General features: G+C 35.7%; 1 protein-coding gene across 2 annotated transcripts in view; it reads left to right on the top strand.

Moving 5' to 3' along the window:
- LOC100247209 (TATA-binding protein-associated factor BTAF1) overlaps positions 1-19,080 on the top strand; it is a 41,958-nt gene extending 22,878 nt beyond the window's left edge. For both annotated transcript variants that reach the window (XM_059743244.1, XM_002275249.5), the window contains exons 6-29: positions 1,657-1,738; positions 4,628-4,953; positions 5,814-5,922; positions 6,003-6,615; positions 6,843-6,975; positions 7,093-7,161; positions 8,231-8,442; positions 9,890-10,130; positions 10,354-10,527; positions 10,767-11,192; positions 11,286-11,714; positions 11,941-12,060; positions 12,150-12,632; positions 13,894-14,432; positions 15,089-15,578; positions 15,659-15,727; positions 16,443-16,547; positions 16,622-16,852; positions 16,926-17,189; positions 17,278-17,327; positions 17,561-17,670; positions 17,766-17,848; positions 18,226-18,438; positions 18,612-19,080. In XM_059743244.1, the coding sequence (XP_059599227.1) occupies positions 1,657-1,738; positions 4,628-4,953; positions 5,814-5,922; positions 6,003-6,615; positions 6,843-6,975; positions 7,093-7,161; positions 8,231-8,442; positions 9,890-10,130; positions 10,354-10,527; positions 10,767-11,192; positions 11,286-11,714; positions 11,941-12,060; positions 12,150-12,632; positions 13,894-14,432; positions 15,089-15,578; positions 15,659-15,727; positions 16,443-16,547; positions 16,622-16,852; positions 16,926-17,189; positions 17,278-17,327; positions 17,561-17,670; positions 17,766-17,848; positions 18,226-18,438; positions 18,612-18,782 (5,742 nt within the window). In that variant the 3' untranslated portion in view covers positions 18,783-19,080. The remainder of the gene's footprint in view (positions 1-1,656; positions 1,739-4,627; positions 4,954-5,813; positions 5,923-6,002; positions 6,616-6,842; positions 6,976-7,092; positions 7,162-8,230; positions 8,443-9,889; positions 10,131-10,353; positions 10,528-10,766; positions 11,193-11,285; positions 11,715-11,940; positions 12,061-12,149; positions 12,633-13,893; positions 14,433-15,088; positions 15,579-15,658; positions 15,728-16,442; positions 16,548-16,621; positions 16,853-16,925; positions 17,190-17,277; positions 17,328-17,560; positions 17,671-17,765; positions 17,849-18,225; positions 18,439-18,611) is intronic.
- Positions 19,081-27,975: the final 8,895 nt, after the last annotated feature.

Here is a 27,975-nt window from a genome sequence, read left to right as displayed (position 1 = left end):
ATTTCTTTTCCATCTTTGTATGCTTTGGCGACTTCCAAAGAGGCATGGGTGGCGGAGGTTTGGGATACTTTGGGGGAGGAGGGGGGCTAAAATCCACGCTTTTTGAGACCGTTTAATGATTGGGAGATGAAGACGGTAGAGAGATTACTTTTCCCTTTGCAAGGAAAGAGAGTGGTTTTCAATTTGGAGGGTAAGTTACAGTGGAAGGAGGCAAAGGGTGGTAATTTTTCCGTTAAATCGTTTTATAGTGCTTTGGAGGGTAGTAGCACAGTCCCGTTCCCGAAAAGTATTATTTGGAGCCCATTTGTTCCTACTGAGGTTGGTTTTTTTGCTTGGGAAGCTACTGGGGGTAAAGTTCTAACTTTGGACCAACTAAAGAAGAGGGGTTGGGCACTTCCAAACAGATGTTATCTTTGTGGGGATGCTGAAGAGTCTATAAATCATCTTTTAATTCATTGCACAAAGGCAAGGGTTTAATGGGACTTGTTATTTAACCTTTTTGGGGGTTCTATGGGTTCTTCCTTCATCGGTGAAGGAGATTCTTCTTGGGTGGCATGGGTAGTTTGTGGGCAAGAAACAGGTGAAGGTTTGTAAAGCAGCCCCCTTATGCCTCTTTTGGATGGTTTGGAGGGAAAGAAATAGGGTTGCGTTTGAAAATGAGGATCTTTCAATCCAAAGGATGAAATTTTCTTTTGTTAGCAATTTGTGGTCTTGGTCTAAGTGTTGTAATGTTGACAGGCCTAATTCTTTATTTAACTTTTTTGTGTAGGGTGGGCAATAGATGAGGGTGGGTAAATTTTTTGTATCCCCTCCCTTTTGTTTTTAGCCTATAAGGCGCTTGTTGTATACTTCCTGTATGCTTTGGGTTTGCCTTTGGGTGCCCTGTTTCTTTTAATATACTCTTTTCTGCGTCTTTGCCTAAGGAATAGACACTATATCAGCTTGTCTTTAGATAGTTGCTTGGTATCCTGCAAAGGGAGGTTTATAGAGAGCAACCTCTTGGAAATGTTGCTCAATGGATTCAAATTGGGTGCATAGCCCAATGGCATGCTACTTGTGGATCCATAAAGTTGGCTTGAAAGTTTTAGTTAGTACTCTCAAGGCATGGACAAAGGGAACTATTGTTGATCCTTGTATATTTGTGTGATGACATCATAGCAGTGTTATTATTATGGTTGTGCATGCAGATGAAATACTTGTTAGAGGAAGGAAAATGAGCATGTGTAATTGTAAGTATCCTTTAAGCCAGGTCCTTGAGGCTTGTCAAGTGCAAGGGGTTGGAATGTGGATAGGGGAGCTTCTAGGTTTGATTCCTAGAAAGGGAAAAAGGTTACCTACTAAAAAAAAGGCAAAATCGGTATAGTAGGTGCTAAAAATGGGTTGATTTTTTTTACGGACTAAATTACTGCCCTTGAGGGCTGACTCAAGTGCTAAAAGGTTGGGGTGGGTTTGTAGGAGGTTCTAGGTTCAAGTCTTAATAGGGACAGAAAAAGGAAAAATAAAATGCTTGTGTAATTAATTTAATGCTTGTGTAATTACTTGACATATTGTTTATTATAAATGTTTCTTGCATTGTAAAGGGATAGGTGGTATTGATTTCCTTTAAATTTTCTTTTATGGTTATTTGTATTAAAAATGAACATGGTTTCAATTCAGGAGTATGATATTGCAAGTGATAATACCAAGAATCCAAGGGATCGATTGGCTCGTCAGAAACAAAATCTTCGACGTCGTTTGGGTTAGTAAATGTTGTTTTTTCATATTTTTTTATGGGTTGGTAACATAGATGATAGAAACCGATTCTTTTATGGACTTTAGTTTGCATGTTATTGTCAATAATTTAGAGAATTATCACAATATAAGATTCCATTTTAAACAATAAAGATCTTTGACTTTTTGAACCTTTTTTTGTGATTTGACATTCACATCTATCTTTACTGTTGATTTCTACAACAATTACAGTTAACTCATTGATCCTCATAGAGGCTATAAAGTCTTTGAGATTTTCTCTCATGTTTGGCTGCTTGTTGGTGAAGAGGTCTCGGCATTGCTTCTGGGAGGACTGTTGGTGGCAAGAGTAACCCTTTAAAGGCATCTATGCTTGTCCCCTCTGGATCTTTCTAAAGAACGGGTTCCACATGAATATTTACTGCAATCCCTTTCTCCAGTCAGTTAGAGCTTCAATTTCTGCAGCGATTTGCTTGACTAATAGATTTATGATTTCTCATCCCTTCTCCCTTGAAAGAGCATATATTTCTGCTTTACTTGATGAGAAGTTCCTGGTCCTAGACAATCATGGTTCTCTCTTCTGAGTCCTTTTAACTACCTCTTGAAAATCTAAATTAGCTGTCTTTATCTTAACAAGCTGATATGGAAGGGCAAGAGTTTGTCCTAAATAGCCTTTGGTTGACTAGCCAGCCATAAAAAGGGCAATACCAGACTGCTAAATTATTTATATAGATATGAATGTTATGTTGAGCTAATTGTGAGACTCATCATCTATTCATCCATTGCTCTTTGAACTATGGAAATTAGCAGAAGTTCCTTTCCTTGGCACGGCTATCAGATTGTACTGATGATGAACATCTCTTTTGCCATAAGCATCACAAAGCTTTGCTATTGCTACTGCTACTGCTCATCCTATATTACTCCAGTCCCCATTTGCACATTGGTATTCAGAAACTACTGCTCTTGCCCATCTACCACCAGAAATTTGGTCTTCTCAACTTGCATTACCCATCTCAATCTCTGCAACTCTATTTACACCCACCTGCACTATGTCATTACAAAAGCAGGATACTGCCATTCTCAAAATCTCTCACCCATTGCTCTTGGTGCCCACTGGTATCACCAGAAATTTTGTTCTTTAATTTGCTATAAATTCTGATGATATGCTGGGAATTCAAATTTAATTTTCTTCCCTACTCCACAAGTAGCAGTCAGTTCAGGATTCCATTTACTAGCCTCAGGGATAATTCTATTACCCTCATGAGCTACATCATGTTCCTCATCATGAGCTTGTAAACATGCTTTCGGAGCTACTCGATTAGCTACAACTCCCTGCATTTCCCCGAGGGCATTTTAAAGGTGCACATTATGTCAGCATTGACTCTACTCCCTTGAGATGAGTGGTGATCCTTTCCCTCTATTTCTGGTTGAACCCAAAAAAGCTCTCCAGTACAGGGGCTTCTTCATATGTTGTTTTTTTGATAGGTAAAACAAGAGAGTATCATATAAAAGAAAGTGCTAAAAAGAGTCCCCTGAAGTACACAAGAATATACAATGGTTGCCCAAAAGCACAATCAAGAGAATAGAGGTGCTACAAAAAACTACACCCACCCTCAATAAGAACCCAACCAATCAACAAAATCAATTAAAGATAGAGGGCCATCATCTAGAAGCATCTTAGTCTATAACCTACAATTACAGAGTTTCAGCCTTTGGTTAGAATGCTCCTTGTTTTCAAAGACTTTGTTCAAGGATGCTTCTTCATATGATATACTAGCCAAATAATTTTTTCCTCGCAGGTTGGGGGGAAAAATTGAACCTGGGCTTGGCTTCAAGAAGGAGAGCCCTTCGTCCCCACCCTTTTACTTGATCTTATAAAGCTTCTTTTCCACAGCCCAGAAGTGCATCTATTGTCTTTCCACACTGAAAAGAAATTATGCAATGCCTCAAGTAGAACAAGTTTATGCTTCATAAACACATTTATGATTCACACTGATTATGGGGAATTGTGGAGCCTATGGCCCTGTTTTGAAACTGTTTTCGAAAACAAATTTATATTTTTTAAAACAGAATACAATTTTTCAACTTAAAAAACATGTTTGACAAACTTTTGATAGAAAATAGTTTTTTGAAAATAGGTTGTATTTAGAACAAATTTTAGGTGTTTTCAATTATTTTTTGTAGGGTGTGCTTAGCAGTAATTGAAATATGGAGAACACTTTGAAAAAAAAAAAAAAGCTTGAGCCAAGCCATCAATAAGTCAGCTTCTTCTACTGCCCCTCAAGCACCTCCGGTTCAGGTCTTTGATGACTGTGACCAATATGCTGAAGACCCAGGACAGCCTTTTTAACTGGCCACAGTTCTTTTTTCCCCTAAAACCCAGAACTGAAATATTTTCTAAACTGTTTTTTTAAGGACTGTTTTCAAAAACATTTCCAAGCAGACCATGTCTTTTTTTTTTTTTTTCTGTTTTTTTCTTCTCCTCATTTCCTGGTTTTATGTGGGAGTGAAGGAACTTGTAGTTTTAAGGGCTTGTTCTCTATTTTTGAGGCGCTTTATCAGGAAGTGGATTGCTTTATTGTTCCTTTAGTCTCCCACAGCATCAAGTTAAATGGAGAAAAAGCAGTTGGTGGTATAAAAGGCGGATTCAATGTTCTACAGTCAGTTATTTGTTTTGATTCCTTTAATATGTTTATTTTCTCTACTTGTTTGTAATATGCAGGCTTCTCATCCTGTTATGATAGAACTGTGTATTTAAGTCAAGTGGTGAATTTTCTTTGGATGTGGTATCTTAGTTTCCTTGTTTTTTTCCAGGATCTAATGGGATGTACTATTGCATATTGTGATCCTCTTATTTTCACATGCTTCTCACACTGACATGTACTATTTCTGCATGTAGGTTTGGACATGTGTGAGCAGTTCATGGATGTCAATGATATGATACGAGATGAAGACCTTATTGTACATAAGTTTAACCCCCAAGGAAATGGAATAGATAACAGATTTAACAATTCACAATCTGTTCATAGTATTCAACGACTGGTTGCTAATATGGTTCCCACTATCATATCTAAAAGGCCAAGTGCAAGGGAATTGAATCTCTTAAAACGAAAGGCAAAAATAAATTCGAAAGACCAAACAAAAGGTTGGTCTGAGGATGGAGATACAGCAGAAGTGTTGACAACACCTAAGGAATCCTGTCCAGAATCCTTACATTCAGACAAGGTATTTGAGTGTATCTGCATTGCTATCACTTTATAATTTTTTTTGGAAGAGGTGGGGGTGTTGGATTTGTTGGGGGCGTGGAGGGAATGTTGAGGGGTCTGGTTCCATAGGCTTTGATCTTCTTTTTCTTTTTCCTTTTCTTTTGTTGATATACTATTGATTTTGCATTTTCACTCATGCCGTGACCTGGAGATGCGTTTTAAAGTTTATTCTGATGCTTAGCTCAAATTACCTAAATTTTTGTTTTGGATTTAGAATATTTTGTTTTTCCATGGATGTAGTCGCTATTTTGTTCTAAAATTGTCTGGATTGGTATAGTTCAAAGGTTAGCACATCAGGGATGTAACTGTTCTTTAATTCTTGAGATACTGCTGTTAGTTTATCAATTAAAACTTGATAAATGATAATTTAGTCCACATTTATGAGGCCTCAGTTTAGTATGGCTTATAATTGAGGCTTAAGCTTAGTTAAGTTTGGAATTTATGTCAGAAGGTTGTAAATTTCAATAACAACAATATGTCAAAAACTAAAGCACAGTGATATGGCTAAAGAGTTGGACTTTGAAAATTTTTTTCCAGTTAGTTGATGTATGCTAGTTATGTTGCATTTCCTCCTGTGCCTTTATATGTGGTTTTAGAATTTACACTGATTTATATCTTAAATGATCTAGATTTCTAGAAGATGGTCCTCATTTCATCTGTTGAAAATTGCAGTTTGGATTGCTTCACCCATATGTTAACCATTTTTGTTAAAGCTTGACACAGTTGTAAAATTTCTTTTTCATTTAGGATGCAATTACCTTCTTTTTGTCCCACATGAAGGTACCAGAAGCAATACTTTGAAGTTCTTATTCCTTGCAGGTATTCATGGATCCTATTGTAGACGAAGACAACTTTGACCATGATGGAGATGGGCGATGGCCTTTCCATAGTTTTGTTGAACAACTTCTACTTGATATGTTTGATCCAGGTAAAGTTTTCCTAGTTTACTACTGTTTGAGCTTGCATTGGTTTCCTCATCAAATGATATTTTCTCTTGTATATTGTCAGTGTGGGAGATTCGCCATGGTAGTGTCATGGCTTTGAGAGAAATTTTAACCCATCAAGGTGCTTCTGCTGGAGTGTTGATGCCTGACCTTAGCTCAGGTGCTGCATCATTTATTGAATTAAAAGAAAAAGATAATTCAAACACATTAAAGAGAGAGAGAGAGATTGATTTGAATATGCAAGTTCCAGCCGATGAATCAGAGCCAAACTTGAAAAGGCTGAAGTCTGAAGATCTATCATCTCCATTGATGGATACAGTGGGTTCTGCTGGCAATCATGCTAACTTGGATATCAGAATAAGGGTTGAAGACAGTGGATGCAATTTGCCTGCTTGGCAAGCTAATGGAGAACTTGATGTTAGTTCTGTTAAGGTGAAGCCTGAATCTTATATTGATGGTGCATGTTTTCCATGTAAAGAAGATGTTGACATGGGTGGTGGACTGAAGGGTGATCATGAAGATAAGAATTGCATAGGAAAGATGGATGTACTGAAAAATCTTCCAGAAAATTGTGAGCTGATGAACTTGATTAAGGTGGCTAGGCATTCTTGGCTTAAAAATAGTGAATTTCTTCAAGATTGTGCGATTCGGTTTTTGTGTGTATTGTCCTTAGACCGGTATGTTTTTGTTTCCTGTTGGGTTTGTCATAATCTTTAACTTGTTCCCTTATAGATTTCTAATTTAATGAGGGGTAATTATTTTGTTGTATTCTTTCCAGTGTTGATCTAAGCCCTTCAGTACATCATATACATCTCTGTTTTGTCCTGTTGCATGATTGGTAGCTCTGTTTGATGGTCTTTGTTTTGGTTATCTCATTTTTTTATTTTTTATTGTTGTTTTGCAGGTTTGGAGACTATGTATCTGATCAAGTTGTTGCACCAGTGCGAGAAACTTGTGCTCAAGCATTAGGTGCTGTGCTTAAATACATGCATCCCCCATTGGTTCATGAAACATTGAATATCTTGCTACAAATGCAGGTAATTATCATGTAAGACAAGCTTTTAAGTCCTCTATACTGTTTGAATATTTTTTTAGTTGTGATATTTATGCTTTGATTTCATATCTTTTTCAATTAGTTCTACCTCTTATTTCAGTGTAGACCAGAATGGGAGATTCGTCATGGGAGCCTTTTGGGTATCAAGTATTTGGTTGCTGTGCGACAGGTAAAACTTTTTCACTTGCTTTATGCTTGGATTTCTCTCATATATTATTGATCAATTCTTGTTTTTTATGGTTGGGTTGGGGGGTTCATCAAGTTCCTTTAATTTTACAAGTGATGTGTTTGAAAGAATGTAGGGACTATTTGCTCAGAATTCTTTCCTTGTAGTTGTCTGGTAGTCATGGATATGAGTTTTTTAATATGTAATTTGTATTACAATAATTGTAAATAACTATCTGCATATGATTTCTTTCATGCAATTGTGTGGTAGTCATGGATACAAGTTTTTTAATGTTTGACTTGGTATTTCATTGGACTGAGAAATTCAGCCCTCTGATGAAGTGGGCTTTCTTCTTGTTGTTGTTCCTTGTTGTATCATTATTTGATAGGATATTATTATTTTTGTAGTGGCAATCAAGAAGTTTTTTCTTTAGTTGTAGTTTAGGAGTGATTAAGATCCTATTTGGCAACTATTTCTTAAATCAGTTTCCTGTTCCAGAATAAAAAAAAAAAAAAAAATTAGCAATAAAAAAACAGAAAACAATTTTTTGTTCTTAAAAATAGAAAATATAGTGTTGTTAAAAAATATCTTTTAGTTGTTTTCACTTTTTTTTTAAAAAAATTATTATACAAATACGGAGAATGATTAAAAATAAAGCATTACATATAAAAGTTATTTTTAAAATTATAGAAAACAGGTTAAAACCATTTGAAATTCTACAAAAAATCAGAGAACATTTCCAAAAACTGTTTTTGAAAACACCTTCCAAACAGAGCCTAAATGACTCGGTAATTGAATGTATGTCTACCTATGAGTTGTGCATTTAATCTTTATTGAAGATCCATGGTCCCCTAATATAATGTGAAATATTGGCATAGGTATCAACACATACCACACTAGCTTGCCACATAGGTTTCTCACTGAAAATTAGAGTACACATCTCTTGCTATCTGTCTATGGCTTGTTAACATAGACATGAAATTCATGAGGTCTAGCTGTAGTTTCATTATATTTGTGTTTTGAGGTTCCCGCTTCTCCTTGTCGTGATATCTGGTTATTTTCTTGACATCAGGAGATGCTTCATAATTTGCTTGCCCATGTTCTTCCTGCTTGTAAAACTGGGCTGGAGGATCCCGATGATGATGTCAGAGCAGTTGCTGCAGATGCTTTAATACCTACTGCAGCTTCTATTGTCTCTCTAAAGGGTCAAACATTGCATTCTATTGTTATGCTGCTTTGGGATATTTTGCTTGACCTGGATGATCTAAGTCCATCCACTAGCAGGTAGTGTTCCTTGCTGCCTAACTTTTTTGCTTTTAGTAATTTTTTTACTGTAATGTGCATTATATATTCACTTTTTTGGTAATATCTATCATGTATTTAGATGCTATAAACACATAGACACACAAAACAATTTTAAAAGTTCAACTAAAAGATACTCAAAACTATTTTCTTTTTTTTTTTTTTTTTGATAGGCAAATAACGGATATATATTAATGATGCCTAAGCAAATGTCACAACATTTGCTTCTCTTGGTTTCTTTTCTTTCTCTTGTATCTCTTCTTTCTCTTGTATCTTTTCTTCTATTAATATATCTTCTTCGTTTCTGATAAAAAAAAAAAAAAAAAAAAAGTCACAACACATGATGTATACAATTGACACCTGAAAAGGCATGATTGAGGAGAGGAGATTGACAAAAAACAATTTCCGATTCCTTACTTTAAGCTAAGCCAATAAACAACCTAATATAGACAAAGAATGGTTATCTATGTACACTTTGATGCATTCCAAAAAAGTACTCGTAAAAGAAGATTCAATTTTTTTGTTCTGACGGCAAATCTTCAAAAGACCTCATATTTCTTCCCTTCCACAATGTTCAAAACAAATAGATAGGGGTAGGCCTCCAAGTTTTTTTCTGTTTCTTTCCCATAAAATTTCCACACCAACTCAACAAATTTCCTTTTATTGTAGAGTGCATCACCCAAACTACACCAAACAAAGAGAAAACAAGCTGCCATAGGATATTGCTTTAGGGCAATGAAGAAGTAAATTATCATCCGATTCTTCCTCAACTTTGCGCAAATAGCATCGATTTGGTGTTGTCCGTCCCTTACTTTTAAGTTGGCCAATAATTAAAGTTTGACCTTTTTCATGTTGCTTCCTAAGCAAAGAATCCCAATTTCATAGGTACTTACGAATTCTATACCATGTTTAGACCTTAAAATTTTAGTCTGTTTGCTCCTGCATCAACTTTAGTTAAACTTAAGCCTCTTAGTGTGTCAAATTTATTATTGGAAGTTCATATATTATATTGGTTTCACATCTCTTTCTTGTGTTTTAATGATAATTATCCTTGATCAACTTCTTTAAAGATTCCTTCTCTTAGTTTAGACTTTTCTTCCTGCTTATCTTGTACCTTTTTTTATTTTTGCAGATTTATTAGATATAAAAAGTAGTGAATTGATAAAAACAGAAAATAAGAGGGGAGGTTAACAGACAGATAGATTTTTGGTGGATGTAAGAAAATACAAAGTTAACCTTGATGAGTAATGAGTAACAATCTATCTCTATAAAAAGGATTTACATGATGTGAAGAACTTATATTTTATTTTCCAACTTAAATCTTTGGTCAGTCCTGAAGTGGGACTTTTTTCTGAATTTCATCTCATACAAACTATGAAGAAATTGCATTGTGAAAGTCCTTCTAAAAGCTTTGTTATTTTTTTTTCAGTGTAATGAATCTGTTGGCAGAAATCTATTCTCAGGAAGAGATGATTCCTAAGATGTTTGGGGCATTGGCATCAAAAGAGAAACAAGAACTTGATCTGAATGAAGTAGTTTGCATTGATGATCTTGGGGAAGGGATAAATATCCAGGAAAATCCTTATATGTTGTCGACTCTGGCACCACGATTGTGGCCATTTATGAGGCATAGTATCACCTCAGTCCGATATTCAGCTATTCGTACTTTGGTAAACTTTTCTTTGTCTTAACATTTTGCATTTATTTCTTCTCTTGAATGTACTTATGTGAGCATAATTGCACAAAGCAGACATTGAAGCTATGCGTGCCTTTCAACTCCTAGCCCTAAAGGGGAAAAAAGATTTTATGTTTGCTTATTTAGACTAGTGCATAGGGTATATACTAAAAAATATTCCATTCTAATGTTGAATCACTAAAGAATTTCATGTGCAGGAGCGGCTTCTTGAAGCTGGGTACAAAAAGAACATCTCTGAACCCTCAACTAGTTCTTTTTGGCCGTCTTTTATTTTGGGCGATACATTGAGGATTGTTTTTCAGAACTTGCTGCTAGAATCAAATGAGGAAATTTCACAATGTTCTGAGAGGGTTTGGAGGCTTCTTCTTCAGGTTTTTATTTGCTACCATTTGTACATGTGGTATCGTGAATGGTTGAATGTTTTCTCATCCTGCTTTTGTAACATGCTGAACTGCAAATATGTGCTACTGTTTTACTATATTTTTTTAATTTTTTTTAATTTTTATTTAATATTAGGACTCACTTGTAACAATTAGGTTTGCTGCTATAGTGGCTATGCCAGTTACTTGTTTCTCATTTTTGCAATTCTTGTCTTTCTGATTGGTGCTAGTGCTCGGTGGGTGACTTGGAAGATGCTGCAAGGTCATATATATCTTCTTGGATAGAATTAGCAACCACTCCCTATGGCTCACCATTGGATTCTACAAAAATGTTTTGGCCTGTGGCCCTTCCTCGAAAAAGTCATTTCAGGGCAGCAGCTAAAATGAGAGCTGTGAAGCTTGAAAATGACTCTTGCAGAAACATTGGCTTGGATTTTACAAAAGAAACTAATTTGCAAGAAAGAAATGGAGATTCTTCTGCCAATTCTGTTAAGATAATTGTTGGTGCTGATTTGGAAAAGTCAGTGACCCATACTCGAGTAGTTACAGCAGCTGCGTTGGGCATTTTTGCATCTAAGTTGCATGAGGGCCCTATTCAATATGTGATTGATCCATTGTGGAAGGCCCTTACCTCTTTATCTGGAGTCCAACGGCAGGTAGTGCATGTACTTTTTGAGTTTAATAGTAAATGCAACTAAGCTCCTGTGTTTCTCTCTCACACTCATTTTTGAATTGCTCATTTTCATCAGGTGGTTTCTATGGTTCTTATTTCTTGGTTTAAGGAGATAAAAAGCAGGGATGGCATTGTGCCTGGTTTGCCCAGTTATCTTAAAAACTGGTTATTTGATTTGTTAGCCTGCACTGATCCCGCATTCCCTACAAAAGATTCTCTTGCTCCCTATTGTGAGCTTTCAAGAACATACACTAAGATGCGTGGTGAAGCAAGTCAGTTGTTCCGTGCTGTAGAGTCTTCTGGCCTGTTTGAGAATTTGTTATCAACAACAAAAGTTGACCCAGAAAGCTTGACTGCAGATGATGCAATGAGTTTTGCATCAAAACTCTCACTGCTAGTCGGTGATACTTCTGGAGAGGAATCTATGGGAAGGAACATTGTTGATGACTTAGAATCATTAAAACAAAGACTTTTAACTACTTCAGGCTACTTAAAATGTGTTCAGGTATAGTTATTTCATTTCCAGTATGTGTGCTGCTTTGGGTGCTTAATTTTGCAAGTTAAAGTAGAAGTTATTATTCTTTTTCAATACAAAAGTACTGGGTTAATTCTCCCATGAGTTTGTCTGCATTATTTTTCATATCACATTTCAAATTCAATGTTGGCTAAAGGAACCACTAGTTTTGTATTTCACTTGCTGACACACTTTCTTATCTGGGAGCAATGTACAGAGTAATTTGCATGTTAGTGTATCGGCCTTAGTTGCAGCTGCAGTTGTCTGGATGTCAGAGCTTCCTGCAAAACTTAATCCAATTATTTTGCCTTTGATGGCTTCTGTTAAAAGGGAGCAGGTAATGTTTTTGAAGTGTGTACTATTTCGTTTACATGCCCCCACTTGCATGCATTTGTTTATGCTGAATTGTCTTGTTTTCTTTTTAAGGAGGAAATACTGCAACAGAAGGCAGCTGAGGCACTTGCGGAGCTTATTTGCCGTTGTATTACACGTAGACCTGGTCCAAATGATAAGTTGATTAAGAATCTTTGTAGTTTGACATGCATGGATCCTTGTGAGACACCTCAAGCTGGAGCCATTAGTTCCATGGAGGTTATTGAAGATCAAGATCTTCTCTCATTTGGGAGTAGTACGGGTAAACAGAAGTCAAAGGTTCATATTCTAGCTGGTGGTGAAGACAGATCAAAGGTTGAGGGCTTTATTAGCAGACGAGGGTCTGAACTTACATTGAAGCATTTGTGTGAAAAGTTTGGTGCTTCATTGTTTGATAAGCTTCCCAAACTATGGGATTGCCTTACTGAAGTTCTTAAACCTGGTAGTATTGCAGAGTTAACTCCTGAAGATGAAAATGAAACTAAGCCAGTTTTTGAATCCATTAAGGATCCTCAGATCTTGATAAATAATATCCAGGTCATTACTATCCTCAATCTTCATGTTTTGTCTTCTCCATCTCCTCCTTATATTTACTTATTTTATTTAGTTTTATTATTATGCACGTAAATTAGGATAAATTTGCAACTCGATTTTGATATATGGCATTCAATCTTTTTTTTCTTTTTTGATCAATTATGGCATTCAATCTTGTACCTTTCCATCCTCATTTCTTTGGCACCTAAGTTTCTGAGTGAAAGTTCAGTTGAAGAGGTCATAACATATTACCTACACTTTATATTAATGATAGAATTGTGATAACCATTTTTATTTTTTTGTCCCCCCACCCCTTCTCTTATATTTGAATCTTTTTCCATATAAATGTTGGAATAGATGGTTTACCTCTCTTGACCATTTTTAGAAAAGTTTGATTTTTACCAGGACTAGGATTTGAAGTCTATTGTGTAGAGTGCCTTGTCCAAATAGTAGGTTAAGTAAGGGCCAAAGGGGCGGGTTTATTGTAGGCAGGTGGGGTTTATTTTGAAAGGTGTTAGGAACACTTGCATTTTAATCCTAGTCAAGATTAGATTGCTAGGTCAGTTACAAAGGGATCAGCTAAGACTGCTATTTTTGTAATCATAATATTCTTTCAATTCTACTCAAATGGATGCAATTAACAGGAAGAGCATTATGTTGCTGTTCAAGATCTGGATATATAGGTCCAAGGTTTTAGCTCTTTAGTTATTTTGTTCCCTTTGACATCACTTTGGGAACATAGCCCATCTCAGGTGAAACATTTTCTGATAGGCACTCTGTTGAGTCATTTTAGTTTTTTTTTTATAGAAAAACATTTTCCTCATTTTTATTTAAAATGTTTTCTAATTTAAGAACTTTCAGGTTGCCAAGCATTCTTTTTCCTGCAATTTTACACTGGTGCTAATTTGAGAAACTAACTCATGGGCATAAGGTTTTTATTTTTATCATATATATATATATATATATATATATATATAGTTTTAGTTTTTTTTTTTTCTTTCTTTTTAAAGTTTTAGATCATTTTTGTCCTATATGCTTTCTGATTCTGAGCTAGTTTGTCATGACGAATCATAGACCCATGAAGTAAATTAACTTCAGACATAAATGTTACCCTGTTTTTGTCTTTAAGTGGCAAGTGAATAATCAATCTAGGCCCTGCACTTATCTAATGGTTTATGAATTTCAAATTAATTGTCTTTTTCTTTCTCCTCTCCCTCTCTCTCTTTTTTGTTAATAATGCTGCTATGCTGTTTTTGGTTCACAGGTGGTACGTTCTATCTCTCCTATGCTGGAGGAGACAGTGAAACCAAAACTGCTCACACTTCTACCGTGCATTTTCAAATGTGTTCGCCATTCCCATGTTGCTGTTCGATTAGCTGCTTCCCGGTGTATCACTTCAATGGCCAAGTCAATGACAACAAGCGTCATGGGAGCTGTAATTGAAAATGTCATTCCTATGTTGGGAGATATGTCATCTGTTCATACCAGACAAGGTGCTGGTATGCTTGTTAATTTGCTTGTTCAGGGATTGGGTGTGGAGTTGGTTCCCTATGCTCCTTTGCTAGTTGTTCCTCTCCTCAGGTGTATGAGTGATTGTGATCATTCAGTCAGGCAGAGTGTGACACATAGTTTTGCCGCCCTTGTTCCTCTTCTTCCATTAGCTCGGGGTGTTTCTCCACCTGTTGGACTGAGTGAAAGTTTATTGAAAAATACTGAAGATGCACAATTTCTTGAGCAACTTCTTGACAACTCCCACATTGATGATTACAAGCTCTCTACTGAATTAAAAGTGACACTGAGGAGGTTTGTACGATTGTCAACTTTTTGTGATTGTGGTTTGTCTTGTTTTGTTTTGTTTTGTTTCGTTTTGTTTCTTTCTGCAAAATTTGTATGTTATTGGTATATAACACATTGCCACTCATACATGCCTCTATGAGAAAATTATCACACCAATAACATGGTTTTCAAAATTCTTTTCTTTTTGTCCCTTTTCCCTTTTGCCCTAGTTTATAATTGTCCCTGTTTCTTCTTTTTTTATTTCATTTTATTTTTCTTTTATACCTTTTCTTAAATTTCTTTTAATTTGTGTTATCTCAATCATTCATGACTTCTGATATAACAATATACTTTATTTTGGCTGTTATTTTTGCCATTTCAGAAATCTCAATCTTAGTTTGGTTCCACATTTCAATCCTGAAGCCTTCTTATTGCGAGGCTGGTGATTTAGAGGACTAGGATGTGTGGGGCAATAATTCACTTGGCATCCTGAGTGTATTGTTTTGGTATCTGTTGGGGCATCTCAAGTGTGTCATGCTGAAGTCAGTCTTGGATTTAGTGTGTTTTAGAAAGTTTTAATGCACTAATGTTAAACATAGTAGAAAAAGTATATTAAAGTTTATTGTCTGGCTTTTTTCACCTTCTGGCATGGTAATCTATAATGACTACATTGATGCTTGTAGGTATCAACAGGAAGGTATAAATTGGTTGGCTTTTCTAAGACGTTTCAAGCTTCATGGGATCTTATGTGATGATATGGGCCTTGGTAAAACACTTCAAGCTTCGGCAATTGTGGCATCTGACATAGAAGAGCACCGTACCTCAAAAGATGGCGCATATCCTCCATCTTTAATTATTTGCCCATCAACACTTGTTGGACACTGGGCCTATGAGATAGAAAAGTATATTGACTCTTCTGTCATAACTACACTTCAATATGTTGGTTCTGCTCACGACCGCATGTCTTTACAAGGTCTTTTTGAAAAGCATAATGTCATCATAACATCATACGATGTGGTCCGTAAAGACGTTGATTATCTTGGGCAGCTTCTCTGGAATTATTGTATTTTAGATGAGGGACATATCATCAAAAACTCAAAGTCTAAAATCACGAGTGCTGTAAAACAGTTAAAAGCCCAACATCGCCTCATATTGAGTGGAACACCAATCCAGGTTTGATTATGACTTTAAGCACTCAAATTTTAAAAATGAAATTCCAGATTTCTTGACAAATGATTCATCTTATATTGCAGAATAACATCTTGGATTTGTGGTCCCTTTTTGACTTTCTAATGCCAGGATTTCTTGGAACAGAGAGACAAGTATGTGTCCTACTTTCGAAACTGTACCATATTTTTCTTCTCCGCTTTGTGATTCTTATCGAATATTTAGTTTCATCCTTATCTGGTATTGCTTTTTGGATTTCTATTTAATCAAAGGACACCTTTGTAAAAAAAGCTAATAGAATCATTTATCATAATTTGAAAATCATTAAAATAAAATAAAATAATATGCTACATTATTTATCAATCAATATTGGTGTTGCATAGTTGCATGTTTGTTTAAATTTTTCTATTATGTATTGTCATGATCTGATGCTGGCATTTCTGGTGCATAATCGTTTGTCTGTATTTATCCTGCCTTTCCACCTCTCTTGTCACGCTTCCAACGTGTTACTGTATTTCCTTCTCTTGCTGCAGATTAGTATGAGAACATATTAGCTATTATCTATATATTTTGTAGTCACATTTAGAAGGAAATCTCTAGCAATTTTAGCTATAGATCAAATTTCTATTGTTATGTTGCCTTGTTTTCCAATGAGAATACTCATGAAAAATTGATTGAATGTAAATGTATTGTCTGTTGCTAGATGTTTGTTACTCTTGATGTTTTCTGGATCTATTGACATTTTTGTTGCATAGGCCAGCATTTTGCCTTCATGTTGTTCTCATATTGATCTTACTGTGCACTGTTAGCTACAATTGTAGTTCCTGTTATTTTTACATACATTACTAAGATTTGATGTCTCTTTGACAGTTTCAAGCTACTTATGGAAAGCCGCTGCAGGCAGCTAGAGATTCCAAATGTTCTGCCAAGGATGCTGAGGCAGGGGCACTAGCTATGGAAGCATTGCACAAGCAGGTAAACATTTATTTATACTTTGACACTATTTTAGAATTGATGCAGTTTCAGCTGAAATATTTTATTTCCAATAGGTAATGCCTTTCCTTCTCCGGCGGACAAAGGATGAAGTCTTGTCTGATCTGCCAGAGAAGATTATTCAGGACAGATACTGTGACCTGTGTCCTGTGCAATTGAAACTTTATGAACAGTTTTCTGGTTCACATGTGAGACATGAAATTTCTAGTATTGTAAAGCGGAACGAGTCTACAGACACAGGAGAAGGAAATAGTGCTTCACCCAAAGCGTCTTCACATGTTTTCCAGGTAATGTTTTAATTGTTCTTTGGTTCAGTCAGTTTTGTGTTACCTGATACTGGCCTTACCTTTCATGTTTCAGGCACTTCAATACCTGCTAAAACTTTGTGGTCATCCATTGCTTGTTGTTGGTGAAAAGATCCCAGATTCACTTACAACCATTTTGTCAGAATTCTTTCCTGGCACTTCTGACATTATGTCCGAACTTCATAAACTCCACCACTCTCCTAAATTGATTGCTCTTCATGAGATTTTGGAAGAGTGTGGAATAGGTGTGGATGCTTCAAGTTCCGAAGGGGCTGTTAGTGTTGGGCAGCACAGAGTTCTGATATTTGCTCAGCATAAGGTAATGGCTACACCATGTTTGGCATCTTCATTATAAGTCAAAATCTTTTATGCTCTTATGATCTCATTAGCATTGACATCCCATGCAGGCATTCCTGGACATAATTGAAAGAGACTTGTTTCACACCCATATGAAGAGGTGAGTCTCCTGTATTCTGTTTTCAACCTGGTGCCATTGGGTCATTTCTCGTTTTTGAGAGAGAAAAGCTTGCTTGCTTGGAAGAATTTTGGCATTTGCCTATGTGACTATGTTCCTTCATTGCCGGTAGTTTTTTTCCATTATTAATGATGCAGCAGCATATAACATAGCATCAAAATAATTATTTGACATAGTTGATTATTCTAATTGTTTTATGTCTTGCCTCAAAACAGTGTCACTTACTTGCGACTGGATGGTTCTGTTGAACCAGAAAAACGTTTTGAAATTGTGAAAGCTTTCAATTCAGACCCAACTATTGATGTGTTGCTGCTTACAACTCATGGTAGGATTTTATTATTCAGAAAGTAAACTCAAGCTAACCTATCCAAAAAATGGTAAGAATCTTATGTAGAGTTTATGTATTGTAACCCTTTGCAGTGGGTGGGCTTGGTTTGAACTTGACTTCAGCTGACACCCTCGTTTTTATGGAGCATGACTGGAATCCAATGCGAGATCATCAGGTATTTTAATATTTACTTGTGCAGATTTTTCTTTTCCTTCTCACAATTAAATAAGAACATAAGACCATGATTTTACCATCTATAACGCCAACCTTTAAGAAATTTTCTTAAGGTGCTCTCAAGTAGATCTAGAATCTCTTTCTGATTGCTAGCAGATATTATTGTAGACAATGCTGTGGTATATTTTCTATCTGAGCTCTACTTTAGAGGCACAAGAATCATTTGTTCCTCAAAATATCCTCTCTAATTTTGGAACTAACTTCTTTTTGCTTAAATATCTACCTAAAGGAGATCTCATCTTGGGATACATGACAGATCCATTGTTCATTCCCTAGTATAACAAACTTGCTATCTGTGTTATATAAACAAACTTTCAGGCAATGGACAGAGCGCACAGGTTAGGTCAGCGAAAAGTTGTAAATGTCCATCGTCTAATCATGCGTGGAACTCTGGAAGAGAAAGTTATGAGCCTCCAAAGGTTCAAGCTGTCAGTTGCTAATTCTGTCATTAATTCTGAGAATGCCAGTATGAAAACAATGAATACGGATCAGTTGCTTGATCTATTCACATCTGCAGAGGCATTGAAAAAGGTATTGCTAACTGAGAATTTTCCCACACATGCTCACACCCACAACTTATTTTAAGGCCTTTTTGGCCATTAAAAATAAAGTCTAAAATCCTATATGAATATCTCTCTTTAGTTAGGAAGGCAGGATTGAATTGCACTTGTTTTTAACAAATTTTACATACACTTGGCTTCCAGGGAGCTGCTCAATCGAAGCGTTCAGATGGCAACTTTGATGGTGACCCGAAATTTGTGGGTAGTGGGAAGGGGTTGAAAGCCATCCTGGGTGGATTGGAAGAGCTGTGGGATCATTCACAGTACACTGAAGAATACAATCTGAGCAATTTCTTGACAAAGCTGAACGGGTGAGGAAGGTGAGGCAGGTGGCAGCCTGTGTACAAATTGTATATTTCTGGAGGTAGAGAGAGAGCCTTAGATTTTGCCATTGCTACTGCAATTCTTTTTGCAATTTTCTTTTCATTTTTCTCGTTCCATCTATATATGCATTTGTATTTGTGCCAAGGCTGGGAAAAACAATATATGTTTTTGAGGGGTTAGTGCGGGAGTCAGCCTGGCCAATAGGGGGCAATTGGTAGGGGAAAGAAAATTGTAAATGTAGGATTATACTCTGTATATACAATCAGCTTCTTTTTTGAGTTACTACTTCCATCATATTGCCACACAGACTGCTACTTGGACAGTTGGAAGTGAAAATCCTCTCTCTCTCTCTCTCTCTCTCTCCAGGTGCCTTAATTTTTTTATTTTGTTTTTTATTTAATAATAATAAAAAAAAAAAGAGAAAACAATTGTAATCACCTATAATAAATATGCCTTCCTATTTCTTAAAATTTAATGTAGCCATAAAAAAGTTATAAAGAATGAAAATGGATTCCACTGAAAGAGGAGCCCTTGGACTTGGGTAGAGTTCTCTTTGTTTCTTTGACAGGTGCCCTACCAAATATAATACTTGGAGAAGAGTAAAAATGGGAGTTGACATTGAAGCCAAGGGGCTTTTGAAGCAAACAAGACAAGAGGCACTTCCGTTATAACAATATAAAACCGCATTACTCGTCGAACCCTAATGTTTTTACAAACCATTTTTGAGAGCCCTTCATCCGAGGCATCCTATCCAAGTTCCATTCAGTCCCTGTGTAATTGTGCCCACAGGTTGTGCCACATGAAGACACCCAGCTTGTGCATGTGCGTGAGTCTTAGCATGCTGTCACGCCAGCCATGCTTGTGTGTTGCTGCTGCCCAATCGTGCTAACAACTAACATACCGTTCTGAGGTAACCATCTCACACTTTTGCACCTTGCTTGCTCATGGATCACTCAAGGGGCCAAGGTGTTGCCCACATGAAGCTCTAGTGCCGCCAAGTTTAGATTGAGGGGCCAACTAAACCTCCCCCCTCCCCCTCTCTTGAACCTTTCGACATCCTCATCGACTTGGCTTGCAAGTACTCCTGTATCTTATCTTCAAACTGCCACAGGGTGGCACCCTTCTCCCAGCTTGCTTCACTCTTGTACATCCCCTTCCAATGAATCAAAAATTCGGTCCACTTTACTTTCCAATTTCCCATATTCTTGTTCCTTTCGGATGTTAGGAAGTGGTCTTTTTGCTTGCACTTTGTCTGGATCAGAATCCTCATGATAGGGCTTTAGGAAGCTTATTTGGAATGAGGGGTGAAGTTGCAATCTCTCTGGAAGCTTTAGTTTATAAGCAACAGGACCAATTCTCTTCAGGATTTCAAAAATACCATCATACCTCGGGATCAAGCCCTTTTGATATTGTTTGCTTTTGATTTTCTTCCAAATCTAAGGAGTGAGCTTGAAGATCACTTTATCTCCCACCTCATACTCCAACGGTCTATTCCCTTTATCAGCATACTTTTTCATGTGTCAATTTGCCTTCTTTAAACTCTCCTGGGCTTCATCAAGTAATTCTTGTCGGGTCTTAGCATACTTGTATGCTACAGGACTTAAGCACCATTCTGACTGATAATTGGCTTGCACATCCATAGGCATATGTGGTTGGAACCTAGGATGAAAATATTGGTAATCATAGATATATAAGTACTTCAATTTTACGGATATATCATATATATTAGATTAATATCAACGGATATTTTGGAAAAAAAATTTAGTAGGCCAAAAATTGATCAAAACTAATGGAAATGCAAGAAAAACCTCATAACAATGTAATTAGAAGTATAATATACATTTTAAAGTTGTTTTGTTGAAGAATTTGATATATGTATGATATGATTTGCGATATTAAATGTAATTATATCATGTCAATCGATAAGAAATGAGAATTTTGTAATTGTACACTCATTATGAAGCTTCATGAAAGACTTGATTTCATTAAATATCAATAATTTGTACATATTACATTGCAATGACCTTTTAGTACCAAAATGAGGATTGATGTGGTTCAATGGAATTGGTAAATGAAGGAACCCCATCTTGCTATTGGAGACAATATTGGTACCAACTCATTGAGCCTCGATAATATTGATTAAAAATTATAACATGCCATGCATATATCTCTTGAGTCCTGCCCACTGCCTCTACATGGATAAGATACTCAAGGTTGACCCATGTGTTTATGTCAAATACATTTGATATGAAACTTGCTATGACATTTGTGCAATAGAGGGGTAGCTCGGCATACCATACTCTTCATCAGTTGAACTTGAAGGTTGACCATAACTCATCACATAAGGAGGATAGACGTTAGCCTCATTTGAGGAGTCACTAAATTGAGTTTCTATACTCATAAATTCAAAACTCCCTAAAAGTAACTCCTCATTATATTATATGGAGTCATCGTTTGTTCTCTTCCTTTATAGGGCTTCCCAATAGCTCCTACGCCTGGACCAACTCTTCTAGAGCCATGGTCTTTACCTTGTATGTAGTGCATGAAATCATTTTCACTGGTGAATTGACTCATTGGATATTGGCTTTGTTGGTGTTCTCCAATATCTCCTCTTGCGTTATCACCTTAATCATCAATTCCACCTCTTGAACCATCGTAACCAAAAGCAGAAGTACCAGCAACGCTAGGTCTACTACTTTGGCCAGCACTTGTGGAGTCAACCTCTTTGTGGGAATCTAATGCCCCTTGAAATGAATCCTTAATATCTTTGCCAAAACTTTCATTGTGAACTTCTTCGGACAACGCACATTCAACATTAACTCCAAATTCTCGAGCATGAGTGGCAATTCGTGGATCAGGATTACCAACTTCATCATCCAAGTGTATATGCCTGACCCATTGGAATAGCTGATTATCTTTTTCTTCACCCACCTTGGCTGAAATGTCAAGAAGATCAAGGTAATATTTTTTAGCAACTCAATCATTTTCTGCCACCATATTGCGTAACTTTAGCTTCATATTATAGTAACAAAAAACTAATTGCTACAGTCGGGGGTAAGCCAAACGATTTCGTTGCTTTATGTTGATTAGAGCAAACATGCTCCAATTTCTCCCACAAGCAGAAGATGACACAGTTTGTGAGAGAACTTTAATGGCCAACTTCCTCAATGTAGGTGTTTGGTTCCCATACATGAACCACCATTCAACTACAAGGATATTCATAATTATATAAATACTTATGTGATGAATTTATAATAACGATAATCAATTTTTTTTCTATTAAGAAATAGTACTCACCGGGCACCATGGTTGACCTTGATGCAATCGCTACTCGATCACCGAATCCTCTCTTTACATCTCGAAAAAGCACAAGCCATGTATTCAACATTTAATTTATTAATATCATATTTATTAGTAAACGTTCAAATAAAATTATGAATGAATTTATTCTTTTATTAGATTGAGCAAAATAAGAGTTTCTTATTTACCTTATTTCCAAATTGATCAATCAATTCAGCATTTGGGTCTAATTTAGCAAATACATCATAAACTGCTTGAATTAAATCCAAATCACTACCAACTCCAGGCCTATATCGAAACCTTGGATTCAAGAAGCATGCTATAATAAAATTATGTAGATTTAGTATTGTGTAAAAGAAAATGAAATAAAATCAAAGTAACAATTGATGAAAATTAAGTACCTGTTGCATGAAGTGGATGTCTCAATGTTTTCTCCTAATGATCTTTGATTATTTTGAAGATCCAATCGCCAACTTGTTGATGAATGAGATTCTCTTTCATCACTTGCATAAGCTTGTACACAAATGGCATTGTAGGAACAAATTTTGAATCCATGATTCAAAGCACCACGTATAATGGCTCAAAGTATGAAACAACATGTGTCACTCTATCCCAATACTAATGGTTAAACATTAGTTTCTCCATATCTCATCCAATGTTTGTCTGACTGAGCATGTGTAGTACCTATTCATCATCATAAACAATTTCTTCAAATCACCCTTTATTAAGAAGACTTTCAAGAGCAATATAATTTGTAGCAAACCTTGTAGCTCCCAGTCAAACGATGTCTCCACCATAGTACTTTCTCATTTCTTCAAGTAACCAACCATGATTGTAAATGAAGTTAGTTATCTTGCGGGCACTGCATATCACATATACAATACTAGGTCTTTTCCTAATTTCTTCAAACAATAAGTCGATGCAGTGTGCCGCACATAGGGTACCATATAAGTTAAACTTTTCATCAACAATTTCCATGCTTTCAAGAACGTTGACCTGTTATCTGTGACAATTTGGACCACATTATCTACCCCAACTTCTTTGATAACATTATTCAATATCTTGTATATGTATTTATGGTCTTTGATATTGTTCAATGCATCGACTGACTTAAGGAACACCATACTCCCTTTTGAATGGACCATTAAATTAATTATACTTAATCTCATGGGCCTTGTCCATCCATCTAACATTATGGTGCACCCATATGTCTTCCATTTATCTCTTTGCTGGTTCACATAAGCTTCCATATTTTTTTACTCCATTTCCAAGTACTTATTATTTATTTCATATGGAGATGGAGGTTCGATTCCCATTCCTACAAATCATATGTAAGAAATATTTGAAACATGACACAAAAGACTACACCTACTCAAGATATGAAACAATATAGAATTTGAGAACTTAGAAATTACTTGCTTGTTGTGCACCAATAATTATATTCTTGAAGTGGTGAGAGATAGCTTTATTAGGTGCGACACTATCATAAATGAAGAATTTACTTATTAAGTGTCCCATCGTTTCTTTAATTGAACCACCCTTTAATATATCTTTAATATTTTTTTGTCTTACTCCAAAAGATTTATAGAGGGAGGGTGCAATAGGTGGTGATAGGTCTGAATGTCACGTACTTTGAGATTTCCGCATTGTCAGTGCACCACTAGGGCATGACGACTCCCCTATTTTACGCTTGCTCCTTACAATAGTTTCTTATTGTTGTCACTCATGTTAGAAAATTTAAGCTAATTCAACCTATGGTAATCACCCTAGAGGGGAGGTGAATAGGGTGATGGTTTTTTTTTTTTTTTGTAAATTTAAAATATGTGAATGCAAGAGACAATTATATGCAAGTATATAATAAAACAATATAAAGACAATTGCATATAAAGTAAAAAAGTAAGGAAGAGAGAATGCAAACACAAGATTTTATAGTGGTTCGACGCAACCCGACCTACATCCATTCTCCTTTAGCTTCAATCCCAAGCTTGAGGTTCCAATAATTAAAGGCTTCCAAACAAAGTCTTTAAGCAATACAATTGGATTATGGTTCCAATTCACCCTCTTAGACTTTTGGCTCCAAGCACCCTTTACACTTCTTAAGAGATACCCCACTCTTGAACAACCTCTCAAGTGATACCCCACACTTGAGAATCCCTAAGTGATACCTCACACTTAGATTCTTCATCTCAAAGATATACAAATGATTAATCTCACAAAATCCTAGTACAAAAACTTTAAGCTCAAATGATACAAGAAAACTAGGATTGAATGATGCACTAAAGATATGCAAGTTTTAGAACAATGGTGCACTCAAAAACACTCTTCCAAGGCTCAAATATATTCAAGAAAAGTTTGGGAAGGTTAACCTCATGAAACAATGAAGATTGGATCCTTTTTATAATAGAAAATGACCAAACTAGCCGTTGGGGGTTTGACCGATCGATCTAGGGGTCGACCGGTTAACTAGTCGTTAGCATTTAATCCTTAGCAAGTGATTGTTGGACCCCGATCGGTTACTATTCACACCTTGACCAATTGAACAACCGTTCTTGGAAAATGAGAAGATTTTTTACACTCCTCGACCAATTGAGCTGGGGGGTCGATCGGTTCCTCAACCGGTTCAACCGGTTGAGCCATTTTTTGGCTTAACAACCAACTTTTTCAACTTAAAACCTATCAAACAAGTTTGGAAAACATTTGACATAAGGTTTTAGTTGAAAACATGAAATCATCCAATTTTAAAAAATTTAAAACAAAATAACTCTTGGATGATTTTGGTGCATAAGTAAATAATGTAATGCATGAAAATCCTAATGCACCAACAACCTTACAAAGAGATCTTATGAAGCTTGGGTCTTGAAAAACACTTCTCTTTGAGTTGGTCTTCTTTTTCATGATTTCTCCTTGACTTGATTTGTCTTTGTGATTTCCACTTTGGAAATTGTCTTGCCTAATCACACTTGAAATATAATCATTAGTGCTAAATCTTGTTTTATTATCATCAAAACCGAGATTAACCAAACCTTGGTTTCACAGCTCTCATTTTGTTACCTTCGATGCACGAACCGCTTCTCGATAAGCATCCCACTCATCCAGGTGCATATCTACTGGATACATGTACACTTCTTCATCTTCATCATCATCCTCGTCAATGGCATGTCTATGTCTGGCCCCCAGAGTGCCACATAATTGAGCCTGGATCTCTTCAATATGTGCATCTTTCTTTGCTTTTGCTTTACTTTTTTCATGTAACATCTCTCATATCTCTTCTTTCACTTTGGGTGGCAGTGTAGGACACTTTTTAGTGTTGTTATTCGGGTCTCTATATGCTAAATGATACTTGAATCGACTGATGTCCCCACTCTTCATCAATAGTCCACAAAAATTACAAATTGTCCCATTTTGGTTCCTTTCTACTGGTGAACAATACTTCCAAGCTACATCTCGGCCGAACATGTCACTACCACCACATCCATCTCCACCTCCGCCTCCACCTCTACCTCCACTTCCACTTCCACTTGCACTAGCCATTGCAAATCTATTGAACAATTAATTAAAAATAATTTAAATTAAACAAGTAACTAAAAATAAAATTATTGCAAATATAGTAATCATGTCAATCAAACTTATTGCAAACGTACTAATTAATTACGATTGAAAAAAAAAATTGAAGAAATTGGGAAGTAACTAATATTGTTAATTAAGTTAATAAATTAACTAAGCTAAATTAATTCTATGAAAATCTACTAGTTCATTCAAGAGTTAAAAAAATGTACTAATTAATTATGATTGAAAAGAAAAAAAATTTAAGAAATTGGGAAGCTACTATTATTGTTAATTAAGTTAATAAATTAACTAAGCTAAATTAATTATATGAAAATCTACTAATTCATTCAAGAATTTAAAAAATGTACTAATTAATTATGATTGAAAAGAAAACAAAAATTGAAGAAATTGGGAAGCTACTAATATTCTTAAGTAAGTTGATAAATTAACTAAGCTAAATTAATTGTATGAAAATCTACTAATTCATTCAAGTACTAAAAAATGTACTAATTAATTACGATTGAAAAGAAAAAAAATGAAGAAATTGAGAAGCTATTGATATTGTTATTCAAGTTAATAAATTAACTAAGCTAAATTAATTCTATGAAAATCTACTAATTCATTCAAGAGTTAAAAAAATGTATTAATTAATTCAAATGTACTAATTAATTACGATTGAAAAGAAAAAAAAATTGAAGAAATTGGGAAGCTACTAATATTGTTAATTAAGTTAATAAATTAACTAAGTTAAATTAATTGTATAAAAATCTGCTAATTCATTCAAGAATTAAAAAATGTACTAATTAATTAAAAATGAAAAGAAAAAGAATTGATGTACTAATTAATGACAATTGAAAAGAAAAAAAATAAAATTGAAGAATTAATGAATATATTAATTGATTACACTGCAATACAAAAATAATTACAATTTAAAACAAACATACCTTAAAAAAAAAAATAAAAAATTGAGTAACCTTGGGAGCAATAAGAGATCAAAGATGAAATGTGGATGAAATTGGTGAAAAATGAGCTATTTATGGAAAAAAAGTTGGGCCAAAATAACTATTGGAATCTCATTTTACTGTTGGAAAACAAAATTGGCCATTTGACCAAAATCTGGGCAAAATCTTACTATTGGATTATCATATAGTCGTTGGGGTTCAACTCTGGTTGTTGGATCACATCCAGATTCAATCTGGACTATCGGATGTACAGTGTATTGACCGTTGGAGCTCGGACCAGATTTAGACCGTCAAGTTAACATGAGGAAGCTCGGAGCCATTGAATTAGAGGACCAAGAAAGTAGGGAGAAGGCACTGATTTTTTTCAAAAAATCGATGAAACATCATTAAATTTCACTAAAATTTTGCAGTCATCGGCGATTAATTGAATATTTCGCCGATTTATCGCCTGAAGTTGATTTTTTGGCAATTTTTACCGAAATTTTTCAATATTTCTCTCGTCGATATTTCACACCCTTCTTTCGTATCGTCGTTCGCTAAAACACGATATTTTAGCGAAATTTAGACAAAAAAATCCAAAATTTTCAACCATGGTTGCAACCTAATTGCCACCTCAAATGGGCTCTTTCCTATTGTAGAACTCTGATGTAAGTTGTAGGACAATTGAGTTGCATCCATAAGCTCTAGCTAGTTCTGCTATGTAGCCGATACATAGTGCCTTAGGTATTCTTCCAACAAACAATTTATGCTCTTAGTTTGCCCATTTGTCTGAGAGTGATTGGCATAGAAAAACTTGCGCTCTGTTCCTATCATCTTGAATAACTCTACCTAAAATCTGCTTATAAACTGTAAGTCTTTGTCACTCAAAATATCCTCGGGTATTCCAAAATATTTTACCACATTGCCGAAGAAGAGTTTGGCAGCTTCCTTGGCAGGACATTCATTTGGTGCTGGATTGAACATTGCATACTTTGAGAATTTGTCAACTACCATGAGAATAGACCGATACCACTACACCTTAGGGAATCCAGTAATGAAATCCTTTGAAAGACACTGCCATGGTCTTTCAGGGATAAGTAAAGGATGCGACAAACCTACTTCCTTCTTCTGCTCTGTCTTATCCATCTAACATACCAGACATGATCTCACGTAAGCCTGCAAATCATCCCTCATCTTGGGTCAATTGAAGGATTGTGAAATCAAATTAAATGCTCTCTCTTCTCCTTAGTGACCATCCCACTTAGTATCATTTGTTTCCTTTAACAATTCCCATCTCAATTTGCTAGAGGGAACATATAACTTTTTGCCTACATAATATAATAGACCATCATCAAACCAGTAGCGTCTAGTGGTGCCTTCCTTCACTTGTTCCACTA

Source organism: Vitis vinifera, chromosome 15 (assembly GCF_030704535.1).
Source record: "Vitis vinifera cultivar Pinot Noir 40024 chromosome 15, ASM3070453v1".
Lineage (NCBI taxonomy): Eukaryota > Viridiplantae > Streptophyta > Magnoliopsida > Vitales > Vitaceae > Vitis > Vitis vinifera.
Note: the sequence above shows the minus strand (reverse complement) of the source record. Positions and strands in the feature narration are given on the sequence as shown.